Here is a 15,064-nt window from a genome sequence, read left to right as displayed (position 1 = left end):
GTGCTTATTTTACATAACCTCAATTTCGTTGAACGTGCCGGTTCAAACAATTTATGACTGGTGTACCAAAAAAATATATTATAATATATTATATATCTTTCAATATAGAAAGAATATGAATTTTTAATATTAATCGATGACATGATATTTTATACTTCAAAGATGAATGTTACTCGATTAAATTACTCTCTGAGGGCACATCTTTACAAATGCCTTTCTAAAAGTTATTGTAATCAGGAATTAAATGGTATCGGAAGTGTTATTTCTAATATTTTTATAATATATATATTAAACATCAAAATTCAATAAATTAGAAAAACATTTTATTTCCTGTAGATTTTCCAAAAACGTTTCCATCAAAAGATGTACTTAAATGGTATCAGTTATGGGAAAAGAATAATTTTTTTCCTTCACAAGATTGTAATAAAGAACCATTTAAAATGATATTACCACCTCCCAATATAACAGGTACATTACACATAGGACATGCATTGACTGCAACAATACAGGATGTTTTAGCAAGATGGTATTCATAATTTAATTAGTTTATTGATTAGCATATTTTAATCGGATTTACTTCTATTAACATTCAATTTATACCTTATTATTGCATAGGTATAGAATGAATGGTTATCCTGTAATATGGATACCCGGATTAGATCATGCTGGAATTGCTACACAAGCTGTAGTAGAAAAATATCTTTATAAGACTAAAGGTTATACAAAAACTGATATAGGAAAAGAACAATTTCTTTCTCTTATTTGGGAATGGAAAAATGAAAAGGAAAATATAATAAAAAATCAACTAAGATTATTAGGAAGTAGTGTTGATTGGTCTAAAGAATATTTTACTATAAATAAGGTAATAAACTAGATAAACTTTTTAATTTTAAGTATGTTATTTAATGTAATATCATATTTTTAATGTAATTTATAGAATCATAATTTTGCAGTAACTGAAGCATTAATTAAACTGAATGAAAAAAATATGTTATATAGAGATAAAGATTTAATAAATTGGTCTCCATCATTACAAAGTGCTATATCCGATATCGAAGTTGAGTTTATAGAATTAACAGGAAAAACAGAACTAGAAGTTCCTGGTTATAAAAAAAAAGTAACGTTTGGACAATTAATCAAAATAGCATATCAGATTAAAGATTCAGGTATTGAAATATATTTTATTTGTTTATATTTCAATTTATCATTAATTATCATAATTTTTGTAATTTTATAGAAAATGAATTAATTGTTGGAACAACTAGGCCAGAAACTTTACTAGGAGATGTAGCTATAGCTGTCCATCCAGAAGATGATAGATATAATAAATATATCGGTCAATATGTTTGGCATAATCTCAGAGAAACTTTTATACCTATAATTGGAGATACCTCTGTTAACATAACATTTGGAACCGGTAAATAATTCAATAATATAAAATATTTATTAAACCAAATATCAATTATAAAACTTGATATATTGCAAAATATAATCATTAGGTGCAGTCAAAATTACACCAGCGCATGATCATTTAGACTACAAAATCGCAAAAGATCATGGATTAGAAATCATTGATACTATTGATGAACATGGAAATATAATAACAAATAATGATAATTATAAGGTATAACAAAATTTATTTTATCATAAACTGTACTTTACTTTGATCTTATTAAATAATCTAATACAATATTTGTTAATACATAAAAGGGCCTTCCAAGATTTTTGGCACGTGATAAAATGTTAAATGAATTAACTAACAGAGGCCTTTTAAGAGGCATAGAAAGTCACAAAATGATTTTACCTACATGTTCAAGATCTGGTGATATTATTGAATATTTATTAAAAGAACAGTGGTTTGTTAGATGTAAAGATATGGCTCAAAAAGCATTACAAGCTGTAAAAGATGGATCTCTAAAAATTGATCCTAATATTCATGAATCATTATGGTATAATTGGCTAGAAAATATTAGGTATACTATATAATTAGAAACATATTTAAGATTCATTTTTAATTAGAAATTAATAACATCATATAATCAGAGATTGGTGTATTTCGAGGCAATTATGGTGGGGACATCAAATTCCAGCATATGAGATAAAGACTGACCAAACATCTGAATGGATAATTGCACATTCACAAGAAGATGCATTGCTTATTGCAAAAAAAAAATATGATGCTCATGTTGAAATACATAAAGATAATGATGTTTTAGATACATGGTTTTCTTCTGCACTCCTTCCTTTTACTACTATGGGTTGGCCACAAAAGGTAATTATTTAATACATGGCTGAAATTAATGAGAAAAACATTGTAGTATAAATACTACAGATATATTTCAGATGGAAGATTTTAAAAAGTATTATCCTCTAACACTAATGGAAACTGGACATGATATACTCTTTTTTTGGGTTGCACGAATGGTAATGTTAGGATTAGAACTAACAGGACAACTACCTTTTAAAGTAATTCTACATTTCCTAAATATAAATTCTATTATGCATCTGTTTACATAAAATGATTATAAACATAAAATGATTGTTTTTATAGGAAGTTTTACTTCATGGTGTCTTATGTGATGCTCAAGGAAAGAAAATATCTAAGAGTCTTGGTAATGTTATTTCTCCTGAAAATATTATTAATGGTATATCTTTGCAGGTATATATATATAATTGAAATTGATTAGATTATAACAATAAAATATAATAAAACATTTCATACTATGCATGTAAATAATTAATTGTTTAACAGGATTCTTTATATTCGTAGGATCTCAATGAACAATCGAAAGAAAGTTATAATGCTGGAATTCTTAATAAAACAGAACTTAAGCGAACTTTGACAGTTAATGGTAAAATGTTTCCTTATGGAATATCAGCTTGTGGAGTTGATGCATTACGTATGACATTATGTGCTCATAATATTAAAAGTAAATAGTTTATAATGTAAATAAGCACATTAGTTTACTTTAAACGATTAATAATTTAATTCTATCATTTTAATAGGTCGTACCATCTCGTTCAATATTATTGAATGTCAACAAAACTATTTTTTTTGTAACAAAATTTGGCAAGCAAGTAAATACGTATTGTTAATGACAAATCCAAATAAGTACTGCAAACCTGAAAAATTTACAACTTTAGATTCTTGGATTTTAAGTCGATTATCATTAATGGTAGAAGAAGTTAATACAGCTTTTATGCAACGAAATTTTTATAAAGCAGTTGTTGCAATAAAACAATTTATCTATTATGAATTTTGTGATATTTACTTGGTAAGATTACTTTTATAGTGAAATTATTTATCATTATAAAACAATATAAGGAAATAGTCGATATCAATAAGTTTTTTACAGGAAGCAACTAAATGGGGCTTCAAAAGCAATGAAGAACTTGTGATTATAAGCCACACGTACACATTAATCAATTGTTTAGAAGTATCTTTACGAATTCTTACTCCTATTACACCATTCCTAACTGATGAGTTGTACTCAAGACTTTCAAAACAATTACCATCCTTTTTATCATTGTCTTCATTATTAGAAGCATCTTATCCTACAACAGAGGAGGTAGAACTATAAATTTTTCTTTCTTAACTCTTTTTGTTTTTAATACTTATAAAAGGTATGAAACATTTGTATGTTTACAGTTTAAAGATTTACGAAACAAATTGTTAGATGAAAGAATGAACAGTGTAATAAATCTAATAACTGGAATTAGAAGCTTTACAGCTAATATCAGCAGAAAGCTAGAGCTAGAAGGTATAATCATAGTAATACAATAAAAATAAATTTTTTTTTTAATATCTGTATTTCTCTAGTTCACGTTGTGGTGGATAATTCTGAAGATCATGAATTTTATACAAAGAATATAAATGCAATTAAAGGAGCTAGTAGAATATGGAATTTATCAATATATTTAAAAGAAAATTATGTTAAAAATACAAATAGTATTCTAGAAGAACTTAATTCCAATTGTTCTCTATTCTTATCAGTACAGGTATGTTATAGTAAACTAATTAAATTTTATACTATTAGGTAAACTTGAATGTAATTAAAATATATAATTCTTTTCATTCAGGATAAATCTACATTTGATCAGATATTACAAATTATAGAAAAAAGAAAAATGAAAGCAAAAAATAAATTAAGACAAGAACAATGTAAACAGAAATAGAACTCTCTATAGGATATGTATATTATTACAAAGAAAAGAAAATATTAAATCAACCAATTTTTTGATATAGAGAAAAGTTACATAATTTGAACATTACATTTTTTGTCTTGTTTTCAAAGAGTCCAGAAAATTCTTATAGTGATATATAAAAAGCAAAAAGTATACACATGAATTTATTTATATTTATATGCGTATCAGTATGAAAATGGTCAACATGTTTTTACAACAGAAATATTTCTATTATATAAGAGATACATGTAATAGAATTCAATAGAATTTTAATCACCTTAAATATCTGAATACTTTGCAAGTTAATTTCAATACACGTTTTAAATATCACATTACATATGGTACAGGTAATAATTTTTACTTTATAAAATAGAATGAATTTATTGTAAGAAAACAAACGATCCATGAGAAAATGCTTCTGTAAAACGTGAGGAAAAAAAATATAAGGAGTCTGCAAATACTACTTGTGGAACTTCGAACAATGCTTTTTCATTTATTAATTAATTATGTACAGAATCTCGTGTACAGTGCTATAAACACATTTCTATAGTGACACTTGTAAGGCAGAAGAGTGTTGTGTTGCACAAGAAACATATTTCACAGAACTCTTTGTTTAAGAAATTATGATTAAATGGATTAAAACGTGTGTTTTTTTTTCGAATTGAATTCTGCTTTTAATATTACTTTTTGGAAGATCATGTTGAATGGCTATTATTATTAATTTTATAGAAATTTTTATTGGAATGCAAATAAGAATAGATTGATCGAAAGCTTCGTCTATAATATATTGTATAAATTTTGACTCAATATTATCGTGAACGTAATAAAAATACATCACTTTTTACTTTTTTTTTTTTTTTTACATCGCATCGTTGCATGGGCATACACTCAAGCAAATAGTAGGCACTGCACCTAAGTACCTTTGCCTTGTTGAATGTAGAAGCTAAAGCACCTGTTGTGAAATATATCGTTACAATGACTTTCCCTAAAGAGCCTCATATCCAAGTTACTTAAAACATTATACTTCATAATGCTACATAATACTTGTTCTGTGAAAACAGATATCGAGTAAACCAAGTAAAGGCACAATGTCCTAAATTTGGTTAGCTCTTCTTTTGTACAATTATATTTCGTCTATCTCAGCATGCAAATGTCAAATAATACAAGATAAACCTGCATTAGTTGAATATACCCTTTCAACTACCTGCATTTACATTAGATACGTATAAATAACAATTTTCGAAATTTTTTTCATTGTCCTTATAAAACATGAGGACATTCCACTTGCAAAAGTTGACTTGTACATTGGCAATCTGGGAACATACTTATAAACATCAAAAGATTTGATAAATGTAATTGAGCGTTGAAAAGTCCATTATTCAAACCGCATCAATACCCTGCCGTAATTAGTGCCCAGCGCCAATGCTGTAAAGCATAATTCATGTGATCTAATGAAAATAGAGACACAAGATGTTCTAGACATCCGTACATAATTCATACTGATATGATATTCTTTTCCTATTGCCATGTTTTATAACAAGTGTTAACGTTTCATTTGGCATCTTTAGACGTTAACGTTGTATCTGACGGTGTACTTTTTAAAGTGCAAACAATTTTATGTTCTGTTAATGTTTTATCATTTTCTATTGAATTTTTCACATACTCCTTATTCTTACTTTCCTCTCTGGTTTCAGGTGTCCTAAATAAAAATAATGGTCATTTTAGTCTATCATATTTAGATTTATTATAAAATTATATGAATGTTATTATAAATTAATAAATACCTTTCACTTGGATTGGCATTTTTATCAGAGGTACATACAGAATATATACTATCATCACTATTTTTACTGTTTTGATTTGTTTCTGTAGATTGATGGGACATACTATCAACTGAATCTAAAGTTTTAGTATCTCCACTTCCAATATTTTCCACAGATTTGTTTTCCAGTACTGTTTCCTTTTTGTCCAAACTTGCTGCTACATCAACAACGTCTTTTTTAACTGTTTCGGAAGTTTTATTATCTACCGCGATATTATTTTCTATACTTAAAGTACTTTCAAAATTATCAAAATTCGCCCAGCCTGTGGACTCAACAGGTTCTGATGGTACAACATCCCATGGATTAACTTCTGGGATTGTAGTACTAGCAGGAAGTGATTCTGGAACATTCCAAACTGTAATTAAATGTAACTAAACTTACATAAATGTAATTAACTTTAATTATATTTAAATATATTTAATAATTAAATTACATTTAATTATTAAATATAATTAAATCTAATTTAACTGCAATTAAATTATAAAGTTAAATATATTTCTACAAATATATTATAAGTAAGATTTTACCATCTGATGTATCAATTTCCATTTGCATGTCCCGAGGATCTTCATCATCTTCATCAGATGAACTAGATCCATGATGTTGTTTTGAATGCCAATCTCGTTTATCTACTACCGTTTGAAAAGTCAAATCACCTTCATCACCCCATTCTGTTCCACCGCCACATTCCTCAAGTCCTGCTTTTTGCTTTTGCTGACAGATCTATATTTAAATTTATATTTAAAATAACTAAGCAATATGAATAAATAAGATGATATCTAGATTATGAATAATGATATCTACCTTATTAAACAAATCTTCTCTTGAATCCAGATCTTCTTCACTGAGATTAAAGGCCAACGTTGTTAATTGATCAACGGAGTTACTATAATAGTGTTTTTTTTTAACAATCGCAAGAAGGAAATGCAATACTGCTACTCACAGTGTTATATTTTCTTCATGCTATTATAACTTTACAATTCCATAGACAGTCTCACTATGGAACTTATATGAATACACAATTTGATATACTTACTGAAGTGCATCATCACCATCATCAAATTCATTATCACGAAATCCAAAATTATCAATAAAAGTAGACGTCATTTGTTGACCCTGGTAGTCAGTGTATATCTAACATTAAAGAATAACATATAGCACAATTAAAAGTTGTAATTTATATTATTATATAATATTTAGTAATTTATATTGTAAATTAATATTTAATATTAATATTAAATATTAACATATATGTATATATAAAAAATATAAATATTTCTAATGTATATCTACATTAACATTTGTAGAAGACAAAATAAAAATTATTTATATACAAAATTACCAATAAGATATTTAAATTATAATTAATTTTGATATTATTAAAATCAAGTTAAATAAAACTTTAAAATGATTCATATACCTCTTTTAAATAGTAGCGATCTGGAGTATCTTCAGAGTTGGCCATATGTGCTGTTGGTCTAACCTACATATCATACATATATATCACATATATAATTATAGTAATCAGTTTTTTAAATGAACATTTTGATAAGATAATGATATTGTGGTTACCAAGAAGATTTCACGCGTTTTGTTGATTTCCACTAATTTTATATTCACAAGGTTTTCCCACTTATTAAGACATTCAGTTGATAAATTTGTTTTCACAAAAGTATCCAATGCATTATTTTTTTCACATTGTATTACAATATTATTTGCTATATTTATTAAGTGACCCATGTATCCTTGCCTAACACCGTTTTCTTTATTTCTAAAATTAAAAATATTAAAAGCGTTAGACTCTAAGCAATCGCAGCGTGTAATTTACATTTTTTTCACAATCATAAATCATAATTCAGAAACTTACTGTTTATTTTCATTTTTGTCCCAAGCTTCCAAAATACGTTCTATCAATCTGCACTTAACAAATATCTAAAAAAGAAATAACTTGTTTGATAAAAATATTTTTTATAAAAATAAAATAAATATTGTCACTGTCAGAGGCATATTACCTACATTGCCATAAATATTATTATCTTGGTAATCACAATTAATAGCTAGAGCTAGGCATTGTTGTACTTGTGTGTGTAAGAAATTGTTCCATGTGTATTTGAAAAATAGGTCCTGAAAATAATATAACAACACAAAAATATAATTAAATTCCAATATTAATAAATTGAGCATCATAATAATAAAGTTATAACATTTATACTGACCAATAAAGTTTGGAATGTTCCTAAATCTACTAATGCTTCATGAATTTTTACATTTTCTGTTGATAACAAGGCCATTAATAATCTTGCAACATGCAAGCGTGTTTTACCCAATGGACAATCTAAAACTCCAGCTGTTGTTCTTACAGCTGGTTTCTGTAATAACAAATACATATTTATACCTATATATTTATATATTACATAAGAATTAATCATATTCAGTGATATTTACAATTGGTGGATCTAAAAGAAGTTTGTGAAGTTGTTCCAAATAGGATATAGTAGCATTAGAAATTTTAATACGTTGTTCATTATCTGTCATGTCTTCACTGGTACCATTCCCATGAACATCAGCTTCGTTTAAGGCACTATATATATGTTAAATATTTTCTATAGACAAATATAAAAACAAATAGATGAATATAAGAATATTATATACATACGTGTTTACTCTTTGACCCAGAAGAGCAAGAAGCACTTGAATTCCACCTACAATACTGCTTTCTAATTTTTCACTTGTCAAGATTGTCTCTAATAATAGACTTACAGTTTCTCCTCTAAAAAAATAATATATTTAACATTATTATTTTTGAAATTCTACATTTAACTATTATATATTCAATGTTTTATATTTGATCATATCTTTATCTTGAATGTACTTACGACTCCAAAGTATTTAAAATAGGATCTGGATCTGTTTTTTCTGTCGATGTACGTTGATTTTCTCTTGCTACAATTATCATGTCACAAAGTAATTGAGACGCATTTGCATGTTTTGCTGGCTCTGATGTAGGAGACAACAATTTAACCAACCTTTGTACTAACTGCTGACTATCTAACCACTTGTCAATAGAAAAAATAAATAATTATTATCTAAACTCATTTTGAAAGATAAATATTTTAGAATTATTAGAAAATGTTAATATATATGAGGAAAAAATCATTCCTTACGTTTAATATATTTTGTCGCATATCACTTCCTTCAACTTGTGTTACCAGTTTTAATATTAAATCCATAATAGCTGAAGTCTCTAAATGTTGTAAAAGCAAGTCTACACAATGTTGACGACTTTTAAGAAACTCTAAAACCTGTAAACATGTGAACTGATAGGAATACCAGTTCTGATAGTAAGGATAAGAAAGGATAGGCACGAAAAGGATAAGGAAAAGATAAATAAATATTATTAATCTCTCAATAATATTTATATGCCTATAAATGAAATAAATAGAAAAGTTTTTGCTTAAGTTAAAAATAAAGCTATTAAAAAATAATTATTAATTATTAAGATTATACTGTTATAAACTCCATAATCACCTGATCACTCTTACGAGTAACAAGTACACCGATTGTTTTACTGAAGAACGATGCTAACAAAGGATTTAAAGGTTGATCAGTGTCTATAAAAGCATATAACTTGTTCAGAAGTGACTCGTCACCTAAAATTTATTCAATCATATTTTGTATAATTATATGTTTCTTAAATAATGAGACGCATTATCAATTTATTAAAATACCTGCTAATTTTTCATTCAATGTTGGCACGTCACAAGTAAGCAATTCACATGCGACATTAGGATATTTGTAACGCAAGCGTTCTTCAATATCCATAGATGGTTCCTTAGTTGTAAGCATTACTAATTCTTCCATTACATCAGGCCTTGCAAGACTATGAATAAAGGGATAGCATATCAATATTATACTTAGCTAAATATCTCCATTTAATGGATAAAAAGTTCCAAATTCACTTACTATTCTACCAACTTCTTGTTTTGACTCTTACATTCTTGTAAGATATCTTCTTCGTCCATTAATTCGTGCAACGTAACATTCTAAAATTGTGATAATCGTTGACCGAGCACATTTAACCATAACACCAAATAAATATCACACTCACCTCTTTGTTAAGTAATGCTTCAATATGCGGCGACGACACGTAATTATTAGTCCAGAACATGGTGCGATGATATTACTCTGCAGTTAATCGTCGTAAAATTTATCACAAAATGCGATAATCACAACATTGGTATGCCGTCCACTAAAAAAATAACGTAATACGTTTTGAGCAAAGCGACCAACTAACATTGCATGAAAGTATAACGATTCGACGATACAATTAGAAAAAATTCAACGGTATTTGTAAACGCGATGATAGGACGACGGTGTCAAATTATTTTCCACCAGTGGTACGACAAAATTCTAAAATGTCACTCTTTATGAAAAAACGGAAAGATCAACGTATCGCTTTATAACATTGACGTTTGCCGCAAAAGTAACCTTTTTGAAGTCGATCTCCAAGTAAGAAATGCTTCTAATTTCAGTATGCTCGCACTGACGATGATTTCAAAGGAGACACGTTCTAGGATAATATATTTTCTAAAAGTTTCAAGTAGTCATTAAGTTTACATTCAAACGCAGCTTTATTTGTTCAATGTGTATCACACTTTACGATTTTGCAGATGCATGCACCTTGAAATCTGAAATCAAAGATCTATGATGAAGAGGCAGCACAGGAGAACGCGTTCCTTTCAATCTTAGAGTAGAAAGACTAAGGAGTAAAAGAGAGAGTATCGTCAAATCCTTAGTAGTACATATATACATACTTACGTTACGTTTCTAAATGACGGAAGTTATACTTTCGCCATCTTAATACGTCACTTTTTTATTGCTATCACATTCTTTTCTAACAATACAGAAAATAGATATGCATTTGTATAATTTATCTGAATTATAATATTTGAAAGCACTGGTGGAGTAAGCATACTCGAATATGAACAGTCGAATGACGATAGTTGAAAAATTATTTCTTTTGAAAAGTTTGTACGTTCTAATCAATATAAATTATTCATCGTTTAAACTTCGCGCGAACAGAATTGGATAAGCAAGATGGCGATCATACTTTCACTTCCGTAATACACTGCAATACATATTGTCTCCTTAACCTCTCTACTTCGTATACCTCAACGCGTGAAATCAGGAAGTACAAAATCTCGATATGTATATTGAAATCAAATTATTCTTTTTTACTGAAGGTGGCGCAACTGTGTAAGTTCAAGCGACATTTCGATATTTCGAGCTGCATTCGAGAATTACAATCGATTTTGTGCAGTCGATAAGAGCATTAACGAACAGGTGACGACATCGTTGTCATACTCGTGATTTCATAACACGCCATTTTCTTTGTGTGAAGTGTTAGGGCCAGAAGGAATACGCGTCCTGTTTTCTATTAAATTCGAGGTAATATCATCTACGTTCGAGGTTTCGTCGATCGACCGCTGGATGCTTTCGTCCGTCGATGGACATCGCGTATCTTTCCTTTGAGAAGACTCTCAAATTACCGCGCAAAATCGTAATTGCCCTGTTAGTGTGTTGACAGGTTTTCAACTATCGCAGTTAAACGGATTCTATTTTACATCTACATGTAAATTCTCTTACATCCTGTTAGGTTCTATTCTCGCTTAGTGATATCCTATTTTTCTTATTAACGGGATTACGAATTTAGTGTTAGTTGTCAAAGTATATTTATTCTTCTGATAATAGCAAATAATATCTTTTTTGTAACATTTAGAAACATACGTCATTAAGAAGAAAGTTACTTCTCATTCTGCATTCGATGATTCATTTAAAAAACATACGGATTAATTGTGACATCTATTATATATTTTCTTAATGCTTTGAAATTTGTAGCGTGTTTTTTCTTTTTTTTTTTTTAATTTTATTGGGACAATATGATATTACTAAGTATTATTGTCAACAAATTCTTTTTATCACAATTAAATTTTTGTAGTATAACAACATTACTGAAATTTATACTGTAATTCAATATAGATAACAGTATCATATCTTCTTTTATACTATGATCTTTACTATTCTCACAATTTTATCTTGTATCGTTCTGTTTAATACATTACATTTTTTTAATAACATTACTGCATAGCATTTGAAAAATAAAATTTTTTTTTCTTTCAGTCATTATGTCATCCCGCAAGAAAGTACTTTTAAAAGTAATTATTCTGGGAGATTCTGGAGTAGGTAAAACATCATTGATGAATCAATATGTTAACAAAAAGTTTAGTAATCAGTACAAAGCTACTATAGGAGCAGATTTTCTCACCAAAGAAGTTATGGTAGATGATAGGGTAGTTACTATGCAGGTAATTATGGTACTTTAAATAATATAAATCATTACTTTCATTGTGTAAAAAATTATACTCCGATTTTGACAACCACAGATTTGGGATACGGCAGGTCAAGAAAGATTTCAATCGTTGGGAGTTGCATTCTATAGAGGCGCAGATTGTTGTGTATTGGTATTTGATGTTTCTGCACCAACAAGTTTCAAATCTTTAGAATCATGGAGAGACGAGTTTTTGATCCAAGCATCTCCACGAGATCCAGATAATTTTCCATTTGTTGTTTTGGGGAATAAGGTTGATCTAGAATCTAAATCGGTAAGCTTAATAAAACAAACCTTAAATATAGATAAGAATTACATTATAATATATATACTTTTCTATAAGGTATCTAGTAAGAGAGCACAACAATGGTGTCAATCCAAAAACAATATTCCATATTTTGAGACCAGTGCAAAAGAGGCTATTAATGTGGAACAGGCATTCCAAACGATAGCTAAGAATGCTCTAGCTCAAGAAAGTGAGGTATGTCATAAGTTATTCAGTATTATTATATCATTTATAAATTGATCTGTTATTAACTATTGTTAACTGTTTTTCCACTCATAGGTGGAACTTTATAATGAGTTCCCAGACCAAATTAAGCTGACCAATGACCAAAGAAATAATGGTAAAGGGGATTCTTGTGCATGCTAGGTCGTGGATCGACAAAAATTCATATACAAGCATATGGATGCAGAGGTCAGGTCGTACGTTTACATATTGGAATATAAATAATATTCACAAGTTTTATAATAATTTTGATCAGCCTTTAGGAAGTCTGGGAGCATATATCTCGGTTTTCATATCTTACATATTCATTAATCTCATCAGTAATTTTAAGATGTTTTATCAAACTTATTGAGTAAAGCAATAAAGATTTAAGATGCATATATTTTATATAGAATAAATTCTAAACAAAATATCTTTTTTTAAACATTGAAACACAGAATAGCATACCGAGAAATATTTATCTGACTTCCTATAAAAAGAAAAGAATATATGTTGTGATTATATCACGCATATTATATATTTGACTCTTTAGATGGGTCTTTTATCTTTACTCCATCTGTCCTATTGAATAGTTCACTCAGCATAGTATTTTTAAACATATAATGCTCTCTCTTATTGGTCATGGTGAAACGTATGGACTGTCCTATATATCTGCATCTCCTAATGATTCATTGTTGATGTCCTTTGTCATAGGATGACACTATGAAGTTTTCACATAATAAAAATCGTTATTGCGCGAGGAGGTTGACGTGTAGATCGGGAATACAGGTTGCGTCAGATTTGAGAAATCATGCAGAAGATTGCCCATAATATATTAAGAACTATCGCATTTAGAGAGGAGCCTTGCCACGTAGCGAAGTTTTGTGAGTAGCTTTTAAGAATATCGACCATTTGCGGCTTCTCATCTGGAGATTAAAATTTACTATTATTGGTACATCAAGGAATAATAGGAAATATCAATACTCATGTTGCATGTATTCTCTTTATATTTAAATTCAAGATACAAAGAATGTGATAGCGTTACTATTTAATAATCATTGAATTAAGCAGTTTTTGCTGTTTTTTTTTTTTTTTTTTTCCTTAATAACAAGTATAACTTTTAGTCGCAATATTTGCAATATTTCATTCAAACAAGTTTTATTTTAACAACTACATCACAATATTTATCGCAACATTTCATGGCCCCTCTGTCCAAAAAGGCTAGTGCGTTTTATCAGGCAATTCTTTTTATAAATGACTCAACAATTGGATTCCGCTAGTTTGATAAACCGTACATCGTACCTCCTTCAAAGCGCTTCTATTTTCATCGATTTCGTTTTTCTTCTTGAAGTGTTCCGTTTTGCAATGCGTGCGTTTTCAAGCATTTCAAAAATTGTAATAAAAAAAAAAAAATCATAAATTGTAATTTAAATTTGTTGTTTTGTTTTATTAAACGACTCGATTAAATTATTGGTCTTTTTTTATATAAATTGAATGTCTTGGCAATGGTTTAGTAAATTAAACTTTATATAGATTTCTCTGCGGTGCTTATCGTTTCATGAATGAAACATTTTTTTGTAAGATTTTTTCTCGAATTAAATAAACCTTTAATAAATATTTTAATTCTGTATATTAAACTTTCATCGGTTCTTGATTTTGTAAACATAAGATATGTGCTAAGTTGTATTGTAAATTTTATATTAGCATATTTAAACAGAAAGTGAAGCACTCTTATTTTTTGTACCACACTTATAACGATTTTGCATATAAACGTATGTGTAATAAAAAAGACAGTATACTAGAAGTTTATAAAACACAAGTATGTTATATATAGCTATGAAAACCGTACGATACGATGCAGGCGATCACTTCCTCGTTCAAAATCATGAAAAAATTAGATTCTAAGTCACAATCCTGAAATATTCAGGATGAAAGATCACGTGAATTAAATTGATACATACATATAAGATTTCGTATGAAAAACAAAAATTAGATCGTGAAATATATGCGTACACTTATGATTATTCCCGTGCATAATTGCATGCTTTCGTATGTGTATGCATATCTTCATATATACATGTATATAAATGAATGATCATGACGATTACAACTATAATTATTAATATAATTTTATGGAGATATGTTAACTATAGATATTATAATTATAAATATTATATTCAT

The 15,064-nt window shown here is 28.2% G+C and overlaps 3 protein-coding genes across 14 annotated transcripts; 2 read left to right on the top strand and 1 right to left on the bottom strand.

The window, feature by feature from the left end:
• The first annotated feature begins 6 nt into the window (after positions 1 to 6).
• Positions 7 to 4,846, top strand: LOC124952800 (valine--tRNA ligase, mitochondrial-like). 2 transcript variants are annotated; one of them, XM_047503207.1, is made up of 16 exons: positions 7 to 247; positions 337 to 526; positions 616 to 862; positions 938 to 1,166; positions 1,238 to 1,417; positions 1,500 to 1,624; positions 1,711 to 1,973; positions 2,044 to 2,272; positions 2,344 to 2,466; positions 2,552 to 2,659; positions 2,771 to 2,930; positions 3,007 to 3,275; positions 3,357 to 3,569; positions 3,650 to 3,761; positions 3,821 to 3,999; positions 4,081 to 4,846. In XM_047503207.1, the coding sequence occupies exons 1-16, from the start codon at positions 142 to 144 to the stop codon at positions 4,174 to 4,176; spliced, it is 2,829 nt and encodes a 942-aa protein (XP_047359163.1). In that variant the 5' UTR covers positions 7 to 141; the 3' UTR covers positions 4,177 to 4,846. The 2 variants fall into 2 exon arrangements, with proteins under 2 accessions (XP_047359163.1, XP_047359164.1); XM_047503208.1 differs by lacking the exons at positions 2,344 to 2,466; positions 2,552 to 2,659.
• LOC124952801 (serine/threonine-protein phosphatase 6 regulatory subunit 3) lies at positions 4,337 to 11,084 on the bottom strand. 7 transcript variants are annotated; one of them, XM_047503209.1, is made up of 20 exons: positions 10,689 to 10,779; positions 10,497 to 10,595; positions 10,117 to 10,257; positions 9,972 to 10,051; positions 9,737 to 9,888; positions 9,537 to 9,658; positions 9,173 to 9,343; positions 8,885 to 9,063; positions 8,665 to 8,778; positions 8,454 to 8,589; positions 8,225 to 8,377; positions 8,025 to 8,132; positions 7,876 to 7,940; positions 7,581 to 7,779; positions 7,429 to 7,491; positions 7,045 to 7,142; positions 6,813 to 6,894; positions 6,536 to 6,731; positions 5,970 to 6,363; positions 4,337 to 5,884 (listed from the first exon to the last, which is right to left on the bottom strand). In XM_047503209.1, exons 3-20 carry the CDS (start codon positions 10,174 to 10,176, stop codon positions 5,737 to 5,739), a joined length of 2,520 nt encoding a protein of 839 aa, XP_047359165.1. In that variant the 5' UTR covers positions 10,177 to 10,257; positions 10,497 to 10,595; positions 10,689 to 10,779; the 3' UTR covers positions 4,337 to 5,736. The 7 variants fall into 7 exon arrangements, with proteins under 7 accessions (XP_047359165.1, XP_047359167.1, XP_047359170.1 ...); XM_047503211.1 differs by lacking the exons at positions 10,497 to 10,595; positions 10,689 to 10,779 and adding an exon at positions 10,827 to 11,084; XM_047503214.1 differs by lacking the exon at positions 10,497 to 10,595 and having other exon boundaries at positions 10,689 to 10,803.
• A 220-nt stretch (positions 11,085 to 11,304) lies between these two features.
• Positions 11,305 to 14,050, top strand: LOC124952802 (ras-related protein rab7). 5 transcript variants are annotated; one of them, XM_047503217.1, is made up of 5 exons: positions 11,305 to 11,456; positions 12,189 to 12,373; positions 12,452 to 12,670; positions 12,740 to 12,877; positions 12,962 to 14,050. In XM_047503217.1, the coding sequence occupies exons 2-5, from the start codon at positions 12,194 to 12,196 to the stop codon at positions 13,046 to 13,048; spliced, it is 624 nt and encodes a 207-aa protein (XP_047359173.1). In that variant the 5' UTR covers positions 11,305 to 11,456; positions 12,189 to 12,193; the 3' UTR covers positions 13,049 to 14,050. The 5 variants fall into 5 exon arrangements, with proteins under 5 accessions (XP_047359173.1, XP_047359176.1, XP_047359175.1 ...); XM_047503220.1 differs by having other exon boundaries at positions 11,434 to 11,568; XM_047503219.1 differs by having other exon boundaries at positions 11,441 to 11,579.
• Positions 14,051 to 15,064: the final 1,014 nt, after the last annotated feature.

Source organism: Vespa velutina, chromosome 11 (genome assembly GCF_912470025.1).
Source record: "Vespa velutina chromosome 11, iVesVel2.1, whole genome shotgun sequence".
Classification (NCBI taxonomy): Eukaryota; Metazoa; Arthropoda; class Insecta; order Hymenoptera; family Vespidae; genus Vespa; species Vespa velutina.
This window is presented reverse-complemented; position numbering and strand designations above follow the sequence as displayed.